The sequence below is a fragment of the Polypterus senegalus genome, chromosome 7 (assembly GCF_016835505.1).
Source record: "Polypterus senegalus isolate Bchr_013 chromosome 7, ASM1683550v1, whole genome shotgun sequence".
Taxonomy (NCBI): Eukaryota; Metazoa; Chordata; class Cladistia; order Polypteriformes; family Polypteridae; genus Polypterus; species Polypterus senegalus.
The window spans coordinates 96,090,999-96,115,095 of NC_053160.1; the positions used below are offsets into that span (position 1 = coordinate 96,090,999).

Genomic DNA, 24,097 nt, shown 5'->3' on the forward strand with positions numbered 1-24,097 from the left:
AAAAGTTTGATGCACAACATTTGGACAAGCCAATGAAATAATGGGAGCATATAGTCTGGTCAGATGAGACCAAAACTGAACTCTTTGAATGTCATTGCACACACCATGTTTGGAATATGAGAACATCATGGTGTGGGGCAGTTTTTCAGCATATGGTACTGGCAGACTTCATATATTTGAAGGAAGGATGAAGAGAGAAATGTACCGGGAGATTCTTGAGAAGAATCTGTTGCCAGCTACCAGGATGCTGAAGATGAAACGAGGGTGGACATTTCAGCAAGACAATGATCCCAAACACATAGCCAAATAAACTTTCAGTTGGTTTCAGAGGAAAAAAATAAAGCTGCTAGAATGGCCCAGTCAATCACCCAACTTGAATCCAATTGAAAATCTGCAGAAAGAACTGAAGATCAGCGTTTATAGAAGAGGCCCTTCAAGATTTGAAGATGGATGTGGATGTCCTAATCTAGAGCTCTCTTCACAAGCCTTTTTTTAGTGTCCAATGTAATAAGAACTAACATTTTACATTCAGGGATTTTTCATTTCTCAGCTTTAAGCTGGTTAGGTAATTCCAGATGCTTATAGTTTCAGACATGAGTCTTCATCATGAATATCTGAAAGTTTAAACTTATCTTAGCAACCCACTGGACACAACATACAGCCTGCTGTAGTTTGTTCATTTCTCAGAACAGCAAATGTACTTCAGTTCTGCTTTGTTTTCTTTCCAGCGAAACCAGAAACGTTTAGTGTCATTGATGCTTAGCTACTGTGGGGACTTGTGCTTAGTTGAATGTGAAAACAGTGGAGCGTCTGGTGGGAATCCTTAGTTTGGCAGCTGGGTGCAGTATAAAACTGACAAGCTTTATTTAACACGTACAGTTTCAGTTAAATTATCTTTTAAGCCAGGGGTGCCCAATGCGATGATCGTGATTGACTGGTAGAACACGTTGCATTCAAAAAAAAAATTTTATTTTTTTTAAACGTTAGTCTATCATACATCCTCCCTATGGCATTTGCCACTTGATTGACATACAGGGCAGCCAATCTGAGATCTCTTTTCTTCTGTCATCCTGCACGCATGATTAAATGCATGAGCTACTGCAAAACTCTGGCTATCTCAGTGATCTAGTTAACCTTCCAGTTTATATCGACTAAAGAAGGGATTTAAAAACAATTGTTTGGGGAGGGTATGGGCTGAATGTGGAATTGGAAGAGGATTTTTCTCTCACAATGTCACAATCAAAGTGCGTTAGTCTGATCTATCAATCAATCATTGCTTTTCCAAAGAAGGAAAATGTGGAAAGGCACTTTCGAACTGTTCATAAAAACTACGAAACTGACTTCCTTCCAAAAAGCGATCCGAGAAAGAAAAAAGTATAGGGAACTAAAATCATAGTTAAAATCGGACAGCCATCATTTTTCACTCGGCTGAATTCAAAAGCTCCTTGACTACATTATGCAGCTCTACTTATTTATGTGAGTCAGCCTTTTCCCACATGATGATTATCAAATCCAAATACTGTAGTGACCATAAATGTAATGTAATGTAACGTAACATACATACTTTTGAAATGCATAGTGGCAGCCATGTACAGTTGGCAGCACTGCAGAACAGGGACCTTGAGCTATAAACAATCTCGCCATTTAGTACTTTAGTAATCAATTGCAAGGCAATCAATGGCAGCTGGGCGAGAATTGTTCAGTAACTGTCATCTCAAGATTTGGTGACATTCCCTGGCCCTCAAGATCAATGGATTTGTCCATTTGTGATTTTTTCTTGTGGGGCTACCTTAAGAGTCGGGTCTACATGACTCGGCCAAGGACACTGAATAAATTGAAACAAAGAATTCAAGATGAAATTCGTGGTATCCCAGCTGAGATGTTGCAGCAATCAATGGGGAACTTCAACAGCAGATTAGAAGAATACATACGTACAGGACAACGCCAGCTGCAGGACGTAATTTTCAGACATTGAGAATTTGGATTACTGTCTCTTAAAAGGCAAGTTGCAGTGGTTCAATTGCTGTTAATAAAATTTTTTGTTGGGTTTTTTCAGAAGTTCCCGTTTTTTTATTTATTTATATATTTACGATGTTTTCACTAAATCTCAAGAGACACATACAATCTGCTTAAACTGATAAAACAATTGCACAGTTAATACTGTATGCACTGTTCAAACGTTCACATTCCAAGATGGAAATCTTATGTTCCATTTAGTATTCAGTAACTGCTAAAATCTCTCTCAGTTGCAATATCCTTCAGTCATTTCCTGTAGCTGACAATCAGACTTGCATTAGAGCCTTATATGTTAAAAATTTAGTTTGTTGATATTTGACATTCCATGCATGAATCACTCTTCAGATCAAGCCATAGCACCTCAACTAGGCCAATATATGTACTCTGACTTGCTATTCTCGAACACAATCAATTTAATCCAGTCTTGTGTCATGTTAATGTTTTATCAAAAAAATAAGTACTTTGGTTCATGTCATTTTTAAATTTAGTTTCCTCTGCAACAAGCTGTGCTGGCCCCAGGACAACAAAGCATCTCCAAACCATGATGTTCCCTCCACCATGTTTAATGGTTGAATGAGGTCTGTGTGTGCAATGTGCTCTCCAACCCCCACCAAAGAGTTTCAGGCAAACAGATGAAAGTTTCTCTCGCATATCCACAGAGTGGTTTCAGAAGCATCGTGGAACATTTAGCAAGGTGTTCTCTGTGGCATCCTATAAACACGATTCTTGTTCACAGTGCTCTTTACAGATGACATATGAACAAAAACTATGACTTGTTTAAGAAATTTCTAAAAGGTACTTTAGTTACCCTGTGGCTATTTTTGCACATCCATCAGCACTATACACTGCCCTCCTACATCTCTAAATGATCCCCAATTCCTAGTTAGTGCCAGCATCAATACCCAATTTTCTCCATTTGTAAACAATTTGTTTTACCGTGAACACTCCAGTTTTTAAGATAATGGTTGTGAAAACTTTTCCAGTTGTATGCTCTTTTGCAAACCTTTACAATCCTCCGACATTTCTTTTTACCAGGGCACAGGGAACACTCTTTTCTTCCAAAGAGCAGGCTCAGTCAGTAATCAAACTATGTGTAATTATCTAGTAAAACAGGCCACCTCCAAACTCAACAACTGGAGCACCCACCTCCAATTTGCAGAGACGTCATTAGCCTAGAGGTTATTAGAGGGTCAGCTCAGGTTGTATGGTTGGGAGACAAAGTCAGAGAGGCGAGATTGCGTCGGTGTGGACACGTGCAGAGGAGAGCTGATGGGTATATTGGGAAAAGGATGTTAATGATCGAGTTGCCAGGCTGGTGAATGATAGGGGGTTAGTGTCAGGGAGGACAAATGCAGGCTGTGTGCAAATAATTGACACATTTGCAAAACAAAAAGTGGTTATCGGTGGGCTTTTGGTGAGGTGATAAGGACATACGACTTTCCTTGCATAAGTTAGGGAAAGTAGGGCAATCTTGGAGGATGAAAATTTTCACAGGCTTTAAGGGAAACTAGTGTTAAGTGAGTTAAGACTAAACAAAATATTAAAAACTGAAGGAAAGGCAAAATTGGTTCAGCATGTTTTCATTAGAAATGCAAGCATATAAATGGATGATGATTACCAAAAGAAGTTTTGTGAAAATAAGCTGTTTACCCAAACATTTCTGACCAGTAGAAGAAGCCAACAAACAAACTGCTTTGAATTGAAGATTACACTACTCTTTAGATTATAACTAACATTTCCTTCGAATACCCGTTTCACCTATAATATACGGAGGTGAAAAATATAACCCAAAAAAAAAAGGCAATGTTTCACTTTTTTCACATTTAGATTCAGCAAAACCTGCTATGAGGAAGCTGGAAACCGACCACTGGGGCAAATACTCTGAATGTGATTAAAAATAAATAGGAATGAAATTCTCACTAAAGCCCAATTATTTCTGTAAGTATGCCAATTTGTACTTTATATTTTTGTCAGGATACAGTACTTTGACCCACCTGCTCTGAAGTGTTCTGCAACGAGATATATTTCCCATCTATATCTATCTCCTCAATACATATATTCCCAGTAGCAGATGCCGAATGAGAAATGCGAACACTGCTACTACTGGCTTCTGACTCTTCTACATCAACACGCTTTCTCTTGCCACGGGTGGTCCGAACGCTACGGCTGGAAGATGCTCTTGAGACAGTCACACGAGAAGAAGGGCTAGGAGACAGCTTAAGCCTGTTAAAAGAAACATAATAAAACAGATGTTTGTGATGGGTCATCAATACAAGATTATAAAAGCTAAAAAAATAATTATCATTTTTGTTTCTATACTTTTCCCATATACAAGATGTAGTCCAAAATTGCTTTACAATATGTGAAAGTTACAAGCAAAACAAATTACAATTAAAGAAATTAAGTAATGTTGAATAAAAAAAACACACACTTGCATAAAATAGATATAATTAACCGTCCCTATATATAAAGCACACTGCAATTTTTCTATCTTTAAGTCTCTAAAGATAAGTCTGATGAGGTCAAATGGCAAGGGAGCACAGGAATAAACAAAAGGATAAAACACCTTCATATAAAATAGAGAGGAGAAAAAAAAAAAAAAAAAGTTCCTTATTGCTTTTTAGGTTTCAACACAGTGGGTCTCATGGAAAAGCTGGGGTTTCCACTTTCATTCGGTCATCACAGGCTGCTTCACAGTGCACGATATAAAGGCAAAAGGGAGGTTTGGACTACTTTACCTCTCCTCCTCTCCTTCTAGTAGTTTCCTATATGCATTGATCTCCATGTCCAGAGCGAGTTTCACATCCAGGAGCTGTTCATACTCTTCCAACTGCCGCTGCATTTTCTGTCTAATCTCGGCTATCTCCCGTTCCTTTTCAGCCAAAAGCTGTCTACTTGTGTCCTTCTCTCTGGACAAAGCATCTTCAAGCTCACTGATCCTATCTTGCCATCCACGTGACTATACAAAGGTAGTATAAAAATAACATTGTGAATATTTGGTTTACAAAAACCATACAAGAAGTAGGATTAAAATAAAACAAGGGGAAAAAATGCAGCTAAAAACCAAGAGACATGTTGAAGACTGTTCATTCCCATAGCATAATGATCAAGTGCAAGTTAAATAAAATTTTGCAAACATTAATTTTTCAAAATTCATATAGTCAAATTAAGAGCCAGTATTAATTACAGATTTGGGTTTTAGGCATCCTAATTCAAAATGTGCATTATAATAAAAATGTATTAATGTAGTCTCCCTGTAAAGTACTTTGGGAAAACAATCTTTAAAACAGAAGCAGAAATGATACAAACTCACTTCTTTCTGAAGATTGGCTAGTTGACCAGACAAGCTTTCCACTCTTAGATATGCCTCTTTCAGCTCTTCACGGGCCAGGCTGACAGAGCTGCTGTTCATCTCAGAAGCTAGTCTTGTGTTTTCAAGCTGGGGTACAAAAAACAGCAAGGCTTAAACAGTGAGAATTAAAAAAAGGAACACTGAGTCACCTAGATGGTTCACTGTTGGCTTCCTGACTAGCTGAACAGGAAATCCACTCGCTTTGTAATGTCCACTAACATTTTAATAACCCTGACGTACCAGTGGCTCAATCAGCAGGGTGAGAAAGCAAAGAAAACAGAACATTAAAATACTTTCACTATATACAAAACTAATTTAATGTTGAGATTGTTTTTTAGGTCTGCTTTGAATAACAAAATTCTAATAACTTAAAAAATGCAATGTAAAAGTAAATTTAAATATAACATGAAGTGACAGCAAGGAGCAATGCAAGAACAACTCACCAGAGTATGAAAATTAGCACTAGTACAATATCAAATAAAACAAAAAAAAAAAAATAATTTAACATATTTTGAAACAGCTAAATGCAGCCATTGTACAGTATTACACAGTTTCAAAAACAAGGTAGGGGGGCACATGCTGTAACTATGAGATGAATTACTTCACAGTCCGCGTTTAAAAAAAGGTCTTGTTCAAACCAACAATGAATGTCAAAAATGCAAGTTGTTATGCACAGCTTTCAATAAGGGTCATGTTTATTAAAAGTATGAGCAAACAGCCTTGGTCCATGTAGTTGGCAGTTTCCTAAACAGTCTGTACTGTGCTGAGGCACCGTAATAGAATTTTCACATATAAAGCATGCAAGTGCAGTGCAGCACAGTAACCATCATTGTTGTTGTTGCACAGTTCTTTTTTCACATACTCCAAATTCCCCCTGGATTGTAAACACATACAAAGTGGTGAAGTGTGTAGGGGTCCATGGCAATTTAGACATTTAAAAGTAAAAGCAGTAAGGCTTAGGCTCTGTGTGTGCATGTGGTAGTGTAGCTATGCGGCTTTAGAGTGGTTAATGAGGAAACAGTTTGCGTTTGTACTTGAATGCGCAACTAGTTTAGCTTGTTTCCTCATTGACACTCCTTGAGTCATAATCAAGGCATTTGAACTCAACAAAGTATAAAAGGAGCCCAAGCAGGAGACACGGGGATATCAAAAAGAAAGCAAGACTAGAAAAAAAAAAAAGATTGGGAAGGCCAACACACTTTGGTGTTGTCAAAGATTAAAAAGTTTTGTTGACGAGAGAGAAACGATAAGGCAAGCAAGCCAGTGCGACAGACAGGAGTTGGCCCCATGGTGCACAAGAAGTACTGCGCTTATGGAGTATGATCACTCTCTGAACAGCAAGGGAGCAGGAGCGACCAAAGAGATCAGACATTGGCTATGTTGGCTGGGGCAAGCCAGTTTTAAAGGGTTGCTGAGCAGACCAGATAAATTGAGATTTAAAGATGATGATTACTGTACTCTGTTGGATATTTGTTTTGTTTTTTTTTTTTTAAATGAAAAGTACAATGCACTTTGGTTTGCACCAACCTCCGTTATATATCCTCACTGCACTAAGTTCTCAGTACATGACCATCAATGTCCACATAAAAGAAGGGGTGATGTCAGCAGTTGGCAATCCGGGCATCACAGCCCATCCTCCAAATTTAGGATTTGTCTTTTGTGGATATCATATAATAAAAATCAACTCGCCACATAGATTACATATAGATATTACTTTACAAAAAAAAAAAAAGGAAGACATACCACACTGCACTGCACACCTCCACTGTGGTAAGAACATGATCAAACTGGGTGCTGTCCAACATGCAGTTTAATCTAGCAGTAATCCAACGGTAATTAATATGTTATATTAACTATGGAATACTTAAATGTCCTTCGGGCTGAATTGTTGGACACTGTCTTTGGGTAGAACAGTGAACCATTGCACCATAATTTATCAAACAAGTATAGTTAGACATTTGTAGCTACAGTAAGTTGAAACTCACTTTGGACATGTAGGTCTGCTCCATTTCCTCCTTATACAGCTTCACTTGCTCATCATGCTGGGTTCTCAGGTCAGCCAATGCCTGTGCCAGTTTGAACTCGTACTCCATCTGTCTCCCAGAATCAACTTCTACCAGACGGGTTTCATGCCGGCGCCGTGTGTCTTTAATCTCCTATCATAAGAAAACAAGATCAAAGTTACAAATGTATAAAAACGTTAAACAGTAACCTTTCAGTGCTAAACAAATAATGCCATTTGTGCCTATCCATTAGACTTGCCTCTTCAAACATATTTTTGCGAAACTCCAATTCCTCAGCCAAGCTCTGACATCGATTCTCAAAGTCTACTCTTCGAAGCGTCTCTTCCCCTAGCTGCTTTCTTGCTGCAGCCAAGAGTGCCTCTAGCTGTGGAGAAGAAAACAAAATTTGGAATACAGTAAAATAAATGATAGTCAAAATGAATTAGCAGAAGACATTTAAGAACTATATATCTCATTCAAAGTCTTCTCCCTTTAAAAAAGAAAATGCTACAATATACCTGATGAACTGTTGCATTACAATAATAGAAATGATACCACAACTTCCAAAAAAATTCGAGACTCTGAAGCAGCATAAATTTCATATACTATTCCAGTAAAGTCCCCTCAATAATTTCCTCAGTTGAGACCCATTATAATTTCCATGAAACTACTGGGCATAAGTATGTGTAAGCAAAGAATGAACCACTGCTAAGAGACTTGAGTGAGCAGAGGTTTATGGCTAGCCATTTATAATGGGGTCTAAAGAGTATTAATTGTTGAGGCTGGGAGGTTTTCAACCTCCATTCAAATCAAGCAGAAAATGTCTGTACCAATTGCCACTTGGATATACCATATATGCAATCTTTTTCTATAGGTTTTTCACAATTGCAGCAAGGCCACAGGGTTTTTATTGTGTCACAAAATGATACCTGCCCTGACAAGATATTTTCTACTGTGAATGCTGTTCTCAAACATCAACAATAGTTCAAAAGGGAAATTCCATTTAAATTTTAAGCATGTTTAATGCATGCAGTGCCTGGCAAAATTGTTTAAATGGGGTTAGATTTAAGAATATACACAGCATTTATTTTTTTAACATCTTATTTTCACATTTTATGTATAATGCACTAATGCATTTCCAAAACTGTCACTAGATGTCAGTAGATCAGTTCTTAAACTACAAAGGGAAAAAAAAAAAACACAACAGGCAGCAGTCACAAGTCCCAGACCATACATTCTGTCCTTTATTCTCCTTTAGCCAGAAATATGAATGCTTCAATCTCTGCATAGATCAACATGACAGTCAGTGAAACAATGGCGCAAGCCAATTTCCTTTGCATAACAAAGAGTGTAAACACATTTACTTTGGTTCAACAATAGCATTGTGGCCAGCTATTAAAAACTACTTGATTGGAAACCAATGTCCCCAGAACTCGCTAATTTTCAAAGGAAGCAGACAGTTCTGTATCCCCACATTGTGTGTAGATGAAATACTAAATCAAAGCAGTCTGACTATTCAAAGCAGGTGACTCTTTAGCAAGACAGGTAAATATTTATGTCCTGTAGATAGCCATCAACAATAACCTGTAAATTGTCCAGAAATTCTGCCTTTTCTTTAAAAAAGACTGGTTTATAGCCCATAACACTAAGCAACACACAGAAATGTAATTTTCTTTAGAATACTGAAAAGGCCTTAACACTAGAATTACCAGAGCCTACGAAAAAAGTCATAGATCTATCCCACCTTAAATTGCTTCTTAAAACCGTTCTCACCTCCCCGACAGTGTCTTTTGAAATCTAAATGTGCCGATAAAGAAAACTGCAAGTAGCCGGCTATTCCATCCCCCACCGACTTAGAATGTGCACAAACTTCTCCCAGCTCATGCCTTGATTATCTGGGAATGAAGTGGAGTTTTAGAGAGGAAATAATAGATTTGGAATACACGCATTTCAGGTGTGTTCCATTTTCACAGTAATCCGTGTAAACACATTTTTAAAACAAACGTTTTTCATATTGTAGTAGTAAATGACAAAATGTAGGCATAAACTATATAATGTATCAAACCTGAAGTCCAAATATCAAAGAAACACTTTCACAAAAAGGTACAAATATAACAGAACAAGTATGCTTTTATTCAAAAATATAACTGCAGAAAAAAAGCTGCCTTAGCATGCCACATTGACACACAGCCGCTACATCTACCACAGTAGGGTAATGGTATCAGCTGCTGACTGGTAATCAAAAGGTCATGAGTTAGATCCCGCACGATTCAATTTTGAGAAGTAAACTGCCCTTGTTCTTAATATTTTAGAATAAAAACATACATTTGATTTCAGTGTGTAACAGCCAGTGTAATTTAGGATACTTGTAAAGGTTAGCTTAGTTTTTTTTTTTTTTTATTCACTTTTCATTCTCTCAGTCGTGTTCAGGATCCTTTACCTACCCCATCCCCCCATCTGACACTGCTCTTTTCACATAAAGATTTGCTGTAACTATGCAGCGTACTTGTGACTGCATTCTCGTACCAATGCTTGCGAACTGAAGTGCCTGTGTGCACTTTTCGTGGCATTACATGTCTATTTTTTGGACATGCCCGTGTCGCTCAAACAGAGGAACATATGTTGGTGTACAAGTATAACAAAACAAGTGCACTTTTATTCTAGACTATAAGTGAAGAAAAAATAAAGCAAGTTACAGTAGGCGGTTGATACGACAGCTTGCATGGTGCAATGCTAAGAACTGCTGATTTCCGATCCGTGCTATATAAAATCATCACATTCAAATAAACAATTCCCACACACCCTTCCTACATTTATGACATGTGTACTTATTGCAGTGTACACACCTCTCTGTGCTATATGGTTCCTATTACAATGATTGAGCACCTGACACTGTACTTTCTTCCCTATATAAATAACATTCGAGCTATAACGCATCTCCAAATAAATCACATTTGAGCTATTGCGCGTCTATGTGAAAACAGCAGGGTCAGACGAATGCGACTGAGAGAATTGAACTGAATTAAAAAAAATAAAAAAAACCGCTCTTACAGACTGACTGAAATCAAATGTATGTTTTTATTCTAAAATAGTTAAGTACATGCAATATTATTTGAAAACTAACAGCGTCAGATCGGGCGCATATTCAAACCCGATCTGACGCGGTTCGTTTTCAAATAATATTGCATTCGTGCGATGATGTTTTTACATATATTGTCTCTTTCATTTATCTTGCGGTTTGTTATCAGTGACCGCGTGTTTTTTCCCCCGATCTTGCCAGTTCGCACATGTTGCTGTATGGTGGTGTTTCTTTTGTACTCCAGGACACACAGAGGAGAGAATAGTACAGAGCAGTAAGTTCAGCGCTATGTGCAATCAGACAGACAGACAGGCAGAGAAGGCGCTAGATATATTAACAAACAGGGAAGGCACTGTATAATAGATATATAAAAAACAGCTAAGGGAATAGATATATAGATAGATAGGAAGGAAAGGCACTATATGATAGGCAGACAGGGAATCTCCTATATAATAAAATTACTGTTATTACTATATAGATAGACAGGGAGTTCAAGCAGGCAGAACGGCGAAGGTTAAAAATAAATACATTTTCTCCCTAGCGGGGAATCAAACTCCAATCTCTTGAGGTACAGCAAGTCTGCTGCACTCTAAGTGACGAAACCTTACCACTACGCCACAGAAGCAGTTGTTAAATTCTTGAACCTTTTATGAAAGTGTTTATTTGATCTTTGGCCTTCAGGCTTCACACATTGTATAGTTTATGCCTACATTTTGTAACATTTATTACTAAAATATGAAAAAGTTTGTTTTAACATTGTGTTTACACAGATTACTGTAGAAACGGAACACACATGAAATGCGTGAGTTCCAAATAACAATCTATTATTTCCACTCTAAAACTCCACTTTACTCCCAGATAATCGAGGCATGAGCTCGGAGAAGTTCGTGCACATTCTAAGTCGGTGGGGGGGATGGAATAGCCGGCTGCTTGCAGTTTATTTTTATCAGCACATTTACAGGACAAAGGAGGCTGGTGGAGAGGTGAGAACGGTTTTAAGAAGCGATTTAAGGTGGGACGGATCTACAAGTTTTTTCGTAGACTCTGGTAATTCTAGTGTTAAAAGTGGTGGCGTTTTCACCACTAATGTCCTTGGGCTGAACACCACACCAGATAGATATAGTCCTAGCACATGTTTAACTACACTAGCATGTTACTCCATTTACCCTTAACGTAGACTGCTTTACTACTGTTAAACCCTTCTGGATTAGTTCTGAATTACTGAGATTTCTATGTGGAAAGCAGATTTTACTAAGCAAAATGCTTCAGCCAGTACAACTTATCCTTCTGCAGAAGGCGGACTTCACACCGATTTATACAAAAAAAAAAAAAAAGGTACGGATTACTTTAGTATGTGACAAATAAAAGTGCCCAAAAGGGTAATCCTATCTGAAAAAATGTGAAACTATTAAACTGAAAATTTACTGTGTGCTCCAAAGTGCACAGACTATTGTGGGCCCACTGTCTGCACTACAGTGTTTCAAAAGTTAAAGTCATGACTGAGATTTTGAGCAAAATCTGAAAAATGAGTAAATTGGGGGAGCGAATGAGGTTGGAGGTGATCACAATAAGACCTTTCAAAAAGAAATTAGGCAAGTATCTTCCTTGATGCATTGTGACATTCATTAGAGCATGGAAATATGCTATTAACTTTGCCTCCAAGTGAATGCAGTACAGTTATTGTGAACTTTGCACAAAAACTGTATTCTACAATGAACATGATAGCTTATACCCTCTACATGTACATTTAAAATAGTACTCAAATGCAAAAAATTCAGTATATTAATATCACCAGTTATGTCTTTTTAAACTGGGCATAAATACTTTAACGTGTTTTATATACTGTACATGCAAAACATAGAATAGATACATAAGAAGCAACTTAACAGAAAACTGAACAATTTTTGGAGGTTGTGCATCACTTTTTTCATCTCTGCACTGGCATGGGCACTATGGATTACAAACTATCACAAATACACATTCCCCAGTCTTCCAAGTAGTCCAAGTGCAAATAAACTGTTACATATACATTTTAAATATTTTAAAGGAGGGCAACATATTTATGTGGCTTATAGCATACCTTTAATAAAATATGTGCTAATGCAACAGTGGTGCAAAGATGGTGAAATGGGTATTAATGACACTAAGGTAAGCTATGCAAAATACTAACTGAATGGGGACAAATGCGCGCGCACACACACACAAAAAAAAACTTGAATCCGAGTTTTCTTGTACAGTTCCGATTTATACTCTCTAGACTAAAAGCATGTTAATGCAGCAAAATGTACACATTTGAAAAATCAGAAGGAGTCTTTAGTAACGTATGGTGATTGAACAATCTTTTAGAGCAAAACAGTTTTAGTAACCTAAATAATAAACAGCCTGGACGTGAGTTGGTGAATGAACTGTAAATCTTGGAGCAAACCTTAGGATTCTCATGCCTTAATCTGAACCTATATTTGGCAAGTACATAATGCAGTCCATGTCCGAATGTATTGAAACTTAAGACTTGATTGTTACTGAAACTCCATATTTCCCCAAATAATGGGTGCAATTTGAAGTCGACAGTTACAGTAAATGGTATAAGCAAGTTTACAGTACGTTAAATGGCTGGGCCAAGTCATGTAGCTGGTACATAAGCAAATCTAGAGCTTATAAAGTCAGTTAAAAATACTGCAATGAGTTTGCATTTTTAGTAAGCCTCTTGCCTTGGCAAACACGTTCAAAGTTGTCAACTATGAAATCTTGCATGTTGTGATCATCAAGTGCTTACGCCACCGATCATATTATGCCTAAAGCCTAGTCAACATACAGTTAGATGCATCTGTATCTAACTAACCCATCCATTCTATCCACTTCTCAGCACTAGCCTGTCACAAACACACCATAAGCAAATAAGTCAGACAATGTATGCAAGGCATAACTTTCAGGTGCGGTGCGTTCAGAGCCCAAGTTAAGCGGACAAGAAAGTTGGACCATTTCACATTTTTTTTTTCCCTAATATATTTACTTCATCCAAGACACAGCTGTTATATTTTCGTTTGCTAAACGTTTTTGTAACAATTAGTCATATTCAAAAGTAATAGCGGTAGTAGAATGCAATTACATGTATTAGACTACATCTAATATGTGCTTTTTAACACCACTTCCCTAAGGAGTTAAAAAATGAGCACAAATAGGCTTGCAGTGGCTCTGCATCTTTCATACAGAGCAGATTGCAATTCAAGCGAGAGGCATTAGGGATGAAGGGTCTGTAAATATTTGATCAATTTTCTTAAAACATAACATTTTTGAAATTATACCCATAGAGCAGCATCCAATAATTAGAAATTGAAAAATACAATACAAAATAAGCAACTGCTATAAAATCAGTACCAGTATTAACCTAGGAATGGATAAAAGGAAATGAAATAAGTTCCTCATCTAGCTATTACTTAAAACACAGTAACTCATCAAAATTATATAAAAAAGTAAGAACATGGAAAGGGGCGGATTTATTGTACAATGGGAATAGGAAGGGTGACAGTAATCAAAGATTTTAATCCCATTGTGAAGATACATGGAAGCAAAATTATCTCTTCATATTATGTGATCCACTATGACCAAACTAATTATTGGCCATTGTTACTATATTAGTGGTGAGCATGGTCAGATATTCTGCCCACACATCAGCTGCAGTTCCATTTCGATGGGCATCTGAAGGATTTTCAGGGCTCAGGTTTTAGCCTCTTTGTGATCGCGAGTGGTTTGTGCATGCATGTGTGCTCTGCCCAGCATCAGACTCCCTTCCATTGGCCATCCAACTGGCCGTCACAAAATTATATATATAAAAAAAAAATCCCCAAGAAAAGTATACAAAATAAAGAAATTCAAGCAACCACTCTCAAAGTATAATTGATACAGTAAGCAAATTTGTACTTGAATGTTTCTCGATTTTATAATGGTCAAGTCTAAGTTTGCCAATGCTTTTCTAAAGAAGATTTAGAAAATTTCAAAACTTTGTACAGTGCAATCTGTTAGAGATATCTAAACAAAAATTGAATGGTCTCGACAAATTTCTTTGGAGTGTGCCACATCAACAAAGCTGGTCCACAGGGGGCTAGGTAGTTTGTGACAAGACAAGTTTTTACAATGGGTGCTTTACTCATTAAATGTGAACGTACCAAAAAACCCTCAATCTCCCTTTACTATTAGAAAAATAAGAAAATGTTTCTCAAAGGCTTCATGAAAAGCAGAAAATACATTAAGATACATGCTACACGTGTCGCAGGGTCCCAATACTGTGGTGGATTAAAAAATAAATCACTGCATGAACAGATGTGAAAGGGTTAAGTTAAAACTTGGTCAAATGATCAAAATTTAATTTGACCATTGCTTCATTAGACATAACCAAGTAATGCATACAACTAAATATTACATTTTCCTTAGATTGGATAAGATAAACTTAGGAGAAATTTACAAGCATACAGCAGCAAAAAACCAAAGATACAAACTCAAAAGACAAACAGTACAATCAGTAGATGTATAACTTTTATACAGTACATTTATCTCGATTGGCTTAGTAATACAAGGGATTTAAATTGAGGGAGGGAGCACAAAGAGATGCAAACAAAATTACTTACTTGTGCATTCTGTTCTTCCTTCTCTGCTGCATTGGCTTCAGCCCATTTCGTTTCAGAAAGTGCTGCTGCTAGAATGGACTCTTTAGCATGAAGAGAAGCCTCTAACTCTTTAATTTTGGCCTGGGCTCCACTAAGTTCTGCTTCTTTTCTTACAAAGCTAAAAAGATAAAAAAACACAAAATATAATTCAAACATTGCAGGTTAACAAAAAAAGAAAAAAAAAACGCACTGCATACCACTTGGTATATTCCAATGGCTAGTACAAACCAACAGAAAGCTAAATGAACTTCCTAACACACAGTAGAAGACCCCAGAAGAACCTCAAATGTGCTTCAAATTTGTGATTGCTATACACAATGTACATTTTAAATCCACTAAGTTTGTTGCACACAAAATCCATTTAGCTCACAAGTCATTCCCCCACTAGTGGGAAAGTGGGTAGTCCCCCTTGGATTTTATAAAAACTGCCTCAAGTAGCTTGGTTTTGGGCACAGGGGGGTGGGCAGAGGTGTATTAGTGATCAGAATACAAGGTGTCCATATGTAACCGCAACAACTTCCAGTACTGAAATTAACAATGTTGGTATAGTGTTGTTGTAAAATTAATTCAGTGCAGGTAGTTAGACTATACAAGCTAATTACTTCCAAATTATCACTTGTTAATTGAGAACTCATAAAGGTAGGAGGTTTTTCCCCCCATAGAAATTTTACAAAAATGACTTTAGTTCCAGGCAAAAAAATGTTATCATAACTTTTTGCCAAACCAACAAAGGAAACAAACATTAGAATTAACACTTCATCAAAACCAAATGCACATTTAAACAAAAAAATCCAGATGAAAAGCAAAAACGTCTTTGCTAAAATTGTAACATTCAATTTTAGTCACTTTTGATTTTCAGCAGATAGGGTGTTTGGTTTTTATCTTCTTCAGGAATGCTTCCAAAGTTGTCCATTTACAACAATACTTTTTCTTTTCTTCATAAGTTTGCCGAAAAGCAAAAGAACTACCATTACTTTTCTATTTCCCCTCAACATTTGGATCTTGGGAGGCACAAATTTTAATAGCTTTTTCAATGTGTTCAAAAGCTTCAAGTCCTTTGAGTGTAAAGTCGGATCTGGGAATTTCTTCTTCTTACTCTTGCTTTTATAGGTTTTCACAAGCTACCATTTGGAGTTACTCTTCATTAGTAAGCTGCTCATTGCGTGCTTCAAGCAGATCCGTTATGTCATGTATAGAAAGAATCCTTAACATTTAACTCTTCAGCAATCTGGGCAATTTCTTCAGTTTCATGCTGAATGAGATCCTCCAGTTTTTCCAAATCCTTCAAAATTGGCAATTAAGCGGAGACGTTTATGCCAAAAGCTGGTCATAGTTTTCTCCGAAATTCTGTTCCAAGCATGCTTCATTATGTTGACTGCATCGAAAACTTTTTTTTTTAAATTCTGGAAAAACTAAGAGTATGACATCCTTCTGTATCCATTACTTTAAAGAGAGTTTCAAATAATATGCCTTAAAAGTTGCAAGTAGGGCGGCACGGTGGCAGCGCTGCTGCCTCACAGTTAGGAGACCTGGGTTCGCTTCCCAGGTCCTCCCTGCGTGGAGTTTGCATGTTCTCCCCGTGTCTGCGTGGGTTTCCTCCGGGCGCTCCGGTTTCCTCCCACAGTCCAAAGACATGCAGGTTAGGTGGATTGGCGATTCTAAATTGACCCTAGTGTGTGCTTGGTGTGTGGGTGTGTTTGTGTGTGTCTCCTGCGGTGGGTTGGCACCCTGCCCAGGATTGGTTCCTGCCTTGTGCCCTGTGTTGGCTGGGATTGGCTCCAGCAGATCCCCTGTGACCCTGTGTTCGAATTCAGCAGGTTGGAAAATGGATGTATGGATGGAAGTTGCTAGTACGCCTTGGTCCATAGACTGAAGGAGTGAGGTTGTACTGGGGGGGTAAAAAAAATAAACATTTGGATGGTGGTTTAGCAGAGCAAGTGGGTGCCCGAGTGCATTATCCAAAATTACAACGACACAGATGGCAATTTTTTAGCTCTCACAATGTTGTTTTACCTTGGGGATGATATGATGAGAAAACCAATCTACAAAATGTGAGGCAGTGACCCAAGCCTTTTTATTAGATTTCCATGACTGGAAGATTAGGTTTCTGAAAGTTTTTTTTGTGCTCTTGAGTTTTCTTACCTATAAATGAGCAGTGGCTTGAGTCTGTAGTCTCTGCTTGCATAGCCACAAAGCATTAAAGTTTAGTGATCTTTTGAAGCTTTCAATCCATACATTGATTCTTCTCTTGCAATACAGCTCCTTGATCTCATTTTCTCCCCAAAAAAAATAATCATTTCTCATCCACACTAAACATTGAGAGCATGTAATTATCCTTCTTTGATTAATTCTTGTGGAAAAGATTTTGCTGCTTCAACTTGTAACATATCACCTATTCTCTTCTTATAGTGCTCAAATCTTCCACAGCTTGCAGCAAAAGTTTATTTGTAGTCTTTGTACCTTGCAAAAATGGACAATGCTTTTGCCAAAATTGTGGCTATCCTCTTGTGTTCGTCGGCACATAGATTGTCTGAAGTGCACATTCTTTACTATAGTCAAATATTGTATTTGTCTTTCAGAACTGTACAGACTGTTGAAGAGCTCAAATAATACGTATCACAGATGTTTTAAAATGGGATTTCTGGTTTAGTGTTGCCTAAATTTCATACTTTTGCTCCAAAGTTATGGCTCTTCTTTGTTTCTTGTTTGAAGTCTCAGTCAGTGTATCTTTGCATTTTTTGGTCATGTTGGGGGAAAAAAAGGTGTCAAAAATTCAAAAGTAAAGACAAACGAACAGCAAAGGAAAGCACTAAAAATAGCTTTTAATGTTCCCTTTTATGATAATGAAATTGTGTACAGTACTGTGAACTGAAGCAAGTGCGACCATTGTGTATCACAAGAGGTTGTGGGGTGAAGGAGCAGTGGGAGTTGGCATCTCTTGCCAATGTAATTTAGCCTTTAGCTCATTTGAGACATGTATCCACTTGCTCGGATGGGGTTTTTAGGCCATGCGCTTTAAATTGCATGTAAATTTAAAAAAAGGAAAAATAAAATGTTTAATTTTTGGCACAAAAAAAAATTCTTGCAAAGATATAAACTCGTAAATAAGCTCAGAAAGCAAGAACTACTTGTACGCAATACACACAGATTTAGATTGGTATGCATGTACATGCACAAACACACATAAAATTTTGGCAGCTAGACAACTAGATCAGAGCATCTCCATAAAGGCAGCTCTTATAAGTGTTCCCGGTATCGAGTGATTACTACCTACTAAAAGAATTCTATTAAAATCTATACTTTTTGTTTGGGGAAAAAAAAAAAAAAAAGAAGTTCTGTGCTTATTATGTTAGCTGGTTCTTTTCAATAAACAAACCATTTACTCTCATACGCCCAAAAAAAACACTTTATTCCAATGTTGGTTTCATAAATAAACAAATTCATACTGGCCAGATAAATTTTTAAACAATTTAATTCAATTTTTTAAGAGACTTTTACAAAGATATCTATATCCACTCTCCCAACAGTACTATCTGTCTGGCACAAAGTGGAACTGGGATAATAGGAGATAATACGCAGAACTAGAATGGAAGATTGATCCTGTGAATTAATGCGTTACCTTTAGTTTCTTAAACAATCATGGCATCTTCAGTGAAGTTTGCAACTATACCTAATGAAAATGGCAAATTAGGCTAGGGGCTTCATAAAAACACCAAAAAGTTTTAAAAAAACACACATTATACACACTAAAATTAAAAGCAATGGGAGTAATCGCTTCAAGCAAGAAATATCCAAGATTTAGGTGTTCACACATACACACTATCCATCACCTGGAGAGACTCATTTATGAAACTTTGCAATGAAATAGAGCACGAAAATATGCATAAAATATGCAAAAAAAAAAAAAAAGTAACCAAAACAAAAAAAACCACATGCTCATTTCTACACATTTTACAGTTTATAAATCACAACCATACTGTAAATGTGTGCATATGGACGCACCTCAAACCCCCAGGCCACCAGAAGAGGACATTTGTCAGTTTCATCTTGGCAACACAGAATACTTGTGTGTTAAAGGAATGTAAGATGCTTTTGGTTAACAAAAGCAGTTTCATTCTCTCAAGGTACACTTCTTGTATTCCAATACGACTCCAGTAAAGTGCTTTGATTATACTGGGAAAACAAGACACTACTGCAAATTGTCTTTTTCTGCTGCCAAATCCTGTTATGTTTTAAGAATATACACCCACTCTTGTATATAAAAAAAAAAAAAAAAAAACTATAAACATAGCACCTTGTCAATCAGTTAAATGTCTCCCAATATAATGTAGGGAAGTCTGGCCTAAATAGTCCGGACCCATTACTTCTTCGGGGACAACAGGTAGGCTATATTAACGAACAAAAACGTCTTCAATGCAAATACGCATAACTGACCCTTTCAAAAACAGGAAAAAAATAGAATCTGTACATCATGATTATCACTTTCTAAGTGTAACATTTTTGTCACATCATTGCACATTCTAATAAAGGCCCAGTGATATAATTTATCATACAGGAGTTATCAGTTAGGTGAACTGGCTGCATTTCCCTGCTTTGAGGGTGTTATTTCCCAGTTTCTCCAAAATGCTACATATGGATGGGTCAGAAATATTGTAAATATACACAAGTTCTCCTGACAAGTTTTTTTTTTATACATCCTGACATTTGAGTGGAAGGCTTGAAATGTTTGTACACCGCTTCCTTTTTGTGTATGCCAGTTTTATAAATCTGACCCCACAATTTTCAAGAGGAAAAAGGTCACAAAAGTCAGAAGCAGTAACTGAACTGACCTAATGCTTCATTACCCACACCAACCAGCCTGTCCATAAAAATGTAATTACTATATTTTACTATTTCAAAAGTTCTCACTTGTTTAAATAACACTTCTTAAAAAAAGTGTTCAAATCTGATAAAAATGTCATTCAACAGCCAACATCCATCATTAAATCAAATGCGCTTGAACACCAGGTGAACCCTATTCAATGCAAGGTTGCTTAATCTGTCAAGCAGTAACTACAACTACTCATGAATTTTCTTGACAGGAGTGGCATGGTGGTAATTTTCATTTCTAACACTTTTTTCTGCAGGAAATAATTTTTGAACAGCAGCACAGTGGTAGTGTTGCTGCCTTGAAGTAAATAGACCAGGGTTTGCATTTCGGGTCCTTCCTGCATGGACTTTGCACATTCGCCTTATGTCTGCATTGGTTTCCTCTGGGTGCTCCAACGTCCTACCACTGTCCAAAGATATGCAAGTCAGATAAATTGATGACATTAGATAAGCCCTAGTGTATGCGAGTCTTCATCCTGTGATGGACTGCCACCCAGTCTAGGGTTTGTACCTGCTGTGTGCCCTATTTTATATGCAGTAGGCTTCAGCCTCAAGTGACCCCGGTCAGGATCAAACAGGTTAGAAAAATGACACATCATTCTGAGCAAAAGTGACAAAATGCAATTACATTCAACCAAGCCCAGCAAACTACTAAAGATTAAGCTATCAAAGGGATTAACTGTGTAATTTACTTGTAATGGACTGGTGTCTATTTTAGAGATAAAGATTCACTTTTTGTTAGGGTCATAGCAGACTACTGGAAAGAATTGTATCTAAATTCAGGTTAAAACCAGATACAATTTAAAAAAAAGGTGCCACACTTACACACCCCATCATACCTGCCTCAGCAGGCCAACAATTCTGTGATTTGACAAGCTATTACAGTACACTCTGAAGAAAATCTGGAAAATCAGGATTCAGGTTACCCTGCAGCAGTTTAGATAGGCTAGAGCCAATGCAGTATTGTGTTAAAATGAACAACAAAAATAAAAAGGAGAGAAAAGTCACCCAGCAGGCAGCTACCTGAAAAATTTGTGTGCTACTCTGAAACACACACACAGAGAGAGAGAGTGCAGGCTACACAAGAAGAAGCAATGAATGGCATGGAGTCTAAAAACATCAAAATTGCAGTGCTCCCCGAAATTGCTGGTTGGGGTGTTAGCCAAGGACATTTATTATCAAATACATAGTTAGCACAAGTCATTTCAAGCATGAAAGACGACTGTTAAACACTACAGTCTGCTTCAGCAGAACAAGACACATGCAGATTTCCTGCGTTTTACTCCTAGAAAGGAAAAAATCATTCCAATAAGGGAATGCACCCTTGCACCCTTAAACAAGTCTGCAAAGGTAAACTCTTCCCCCCCCCACTCCCTACAAAGTGAGAATATGCAAACTCCAAACAACCAAATGGCAAAGCTAAGATTCAAGCAGGTGAGGATGACTGGATGCTATAAACTAGGCTGGTACAAGACAACAGTTTAGATCCTACACTACACCAGCACCCCATCACTTCTTGGATGCCACTTGGTGTCTACTGCTGAAATGATCGATTTTAACACTTCATAATCCTGTGTACAAACAAAAGGACTTGGAAAATTATTGAAAATACAAAGGTTTCAATACAGTTATGTAATCTGAAATCTAAGCAGTAATTCTATTATCATAGCAGTCAAGATAATTCCTGATTTTTCAGCCAGCTGCATAATGTTCACATTCCTGGTTTCACTCGTCAGTACCGAAATATTAGAGACTAAAATAAACAATTTTAAACATTTTGTGAGTAGCCTACAAGGAAAGTAATAAGTCAGATTAGTAATGCAACTAGAAGGAAAATGTACCAAGATCTTTACAAATAATTTGTTAAACTAAAAATATTTCAATAGGGTGAGGGAGGGGAGGTGTTGTAGTATTAAAATGTGGCAACCTAAAAGTTTAATCTCAAAGAAATGTAAATCTTTTGCAACATTTCAAAGATTTTCATTAACTATACACTGCTTAAAAAAATTGTTTACTCTAAAATCTGCTACTTTTCTAAGATTATAAACTCATTACCACTATTTAAATACTGGATATTAATGGCATACATTCCTTAAAACGTGCATATTAAAAGTTTTACACTTCTACAAGGGGTATCCAGTTTTGATTAAATATTTATTTACAGTATCTCACAAAAGTGAGTACACCCCTCACATTTTTGTAAATATTTTATTATACCTTTTCATGGGACAACACTGAAGATATGACACTTTGATACAATGTAGTCAGTGTACAGCTTGTATAACAGAGAAAAATTTGCTGTCCCCTCAAAATAACTCACACAGCCATTAATGTCTAAACCGCTGGCAACAAAACTGAGTACACCCCCAAGTGAAAAATGTCCACATTGTGCCCAATTAGCCATTTTCCCTCCCCGGCGTCATGTGACTCGTTAGTGATACAAGGTCTCAGGTGTGAATGGGGAGCAGGTGTGTTAAATTTGGTGTTATCGCTCTCACACTGGTCACTGGAAGTTCAACATGGAACTTCATGGCAAAGAACTCTGAAGATCTGAAAAAAAGAATTGTTACTATACATAAAGATGGCCTAGGCCATACGATTGCCAACACCCTGAAACTGAGCTGCAGCACGGTGGCCAAGACCATACAGCAGTTTAACAGGACAGGATCCACTCAGAACAGGCCTCACCATGGTCGACCAAAGAAGTTGAGTGTACGTGCTCAGTGTCATATCCAGAGGTTGTCTTTTGAAAATAGGTGTACGAGTGCTGCCAGCATTGCTGCAGAGGTTGAAGTGGTGGGAGTCAGCCTGCTCAGACCATACGCCGAACACTGCATCAAATTGGTCTGCATGGCTGTCTCCCCAGAAGAAAGCCTCTTCTAAAGATGATGCACAAGAAAGCCCGCAAACAGTTTGCTGAAGACAAGCAGACTAGAGACATGGATTACTGGAACCATGTCCTGCGGTCTGATGAGACCAAGATAAACTTATTTGGTTCAGATGGTCTCAAGCATGTGTGGCAGCAACCAGGTGAGGAGTACAAAAGACAAGTGTGTCTTGCCTACAGTCAAGCATGGTGGTGGGAGTGTCATGGTTTGGGGCTGCATGAGTGCTACTGGCACTGGGGAGCTACAGTTCATTGAGGGAACCATGAATGCCAACATGTAATGTGACATACTGAGGTAGAGCATGATCCCCTCCCTTTGCAAACTGGGCCGCAGGGCAGTATTCCAATCAATCTATATCTATCTATCTATATAGTTAGTTGTATATGTTAGATGCAAGTCAGCATAAACTGACACTGCTTTTTACTTTTTTTTTACTCATTGCATGGAAAACTTTTCAGAAGCACTACGAAATTCAAACTGTACAGTATCCACACAAACTACCCATACTGATGCTCGCCGCTACTGCCTGAATCAGATTTTGCAACAGACTGTCACATTCTTTTGGTGTAACAAGAAAGAGACAGCCTGTTGCAGGGTTCCAGAGACTCTGTGAAAGTATAGGTGCAGCATTAAGTATTTTTTTGCATAGCACTATCATTTTCAGTGCCCATTTTTCGTCAAAGAAATGTTAAGTTATACTGAAATTTAAATTTCATTAAACCAAAATCTGTTTGTCCAGGCCAACAAAGTATTCATTATTCTGAAAATGTCATTACTTTGGTATTCGCTATAAGGGGATTTGACCTGCAACTTGTAACCCAACACGATACTTGTTTTATTGAAGTAAAAATACCCGCGTTATTATCCAAGAAGCACTGGGTGTAGGGTCAGAAGCACACTATTGGGTTTACTGCAGGACTTGTTCACACAGCCAAGCAGAACATAGTGTGGTATGTGAAATCCAGTAACAAACATTATCAATAAAGTGTCAGTTTAGTTTTCATTCAGCTATTTGCTATAGATCTGTTGAAAAAGTACAGTCAGGTTATGCAGCAGAATATTCACCATTCTCATGCTTTTTTTCCTAGTACAAGCTAAATGAAAATGTAAATGAAGACATTTCCATTATACAACTCTAAAGCTAACTAACAAGTGTGACATAGTGAAACAATTTACATCTGGGCCCTTACTCTCACAACAGTTAATGGATAATGTTAAGTGTCCTGGCT

The 24,097-nt window shown here is 37.5% G+C and overlaps 1 protein-coding gene across 1 annotated transcript in view; it reads right to left on the reverse strand.

The window, feature by feature from the left end:
- Positions 1-24,097, reverse strand: part of lmnb1 (lamin B1) — a 40,216-nt gene that overhangs the window by 9,075 nt on the left and 7,044 nt on the right. The window contains exons 2-7 of the mRNA XM_039759033.1: positions 15,073-15,229; positions 7,631-7,756; positions 7,354-7,524; positions 5,330-5,455; positions 4,755-4,975; positions 4,011-4,239 (exon numbers count right to left, since the gene is read on the reverse strand). Coding sequence (XP_039614967.1) covers positions 4,011-4,239; positions 4,755-4,975; positions 5,330-5,455; positions 7,354-7,524; positions 7,631-7,756; positions 15,073-15,229 — 1,030 coding nt within the window. The remainder of the gene's footprint in view (positions 1-4,010; positions 4,240-4,754; positions 4,976-5,329; positions 5,456-7,353; positions 7,525-7,630; positions 7,757-15,072; positions 15,230-24,097) is intronic.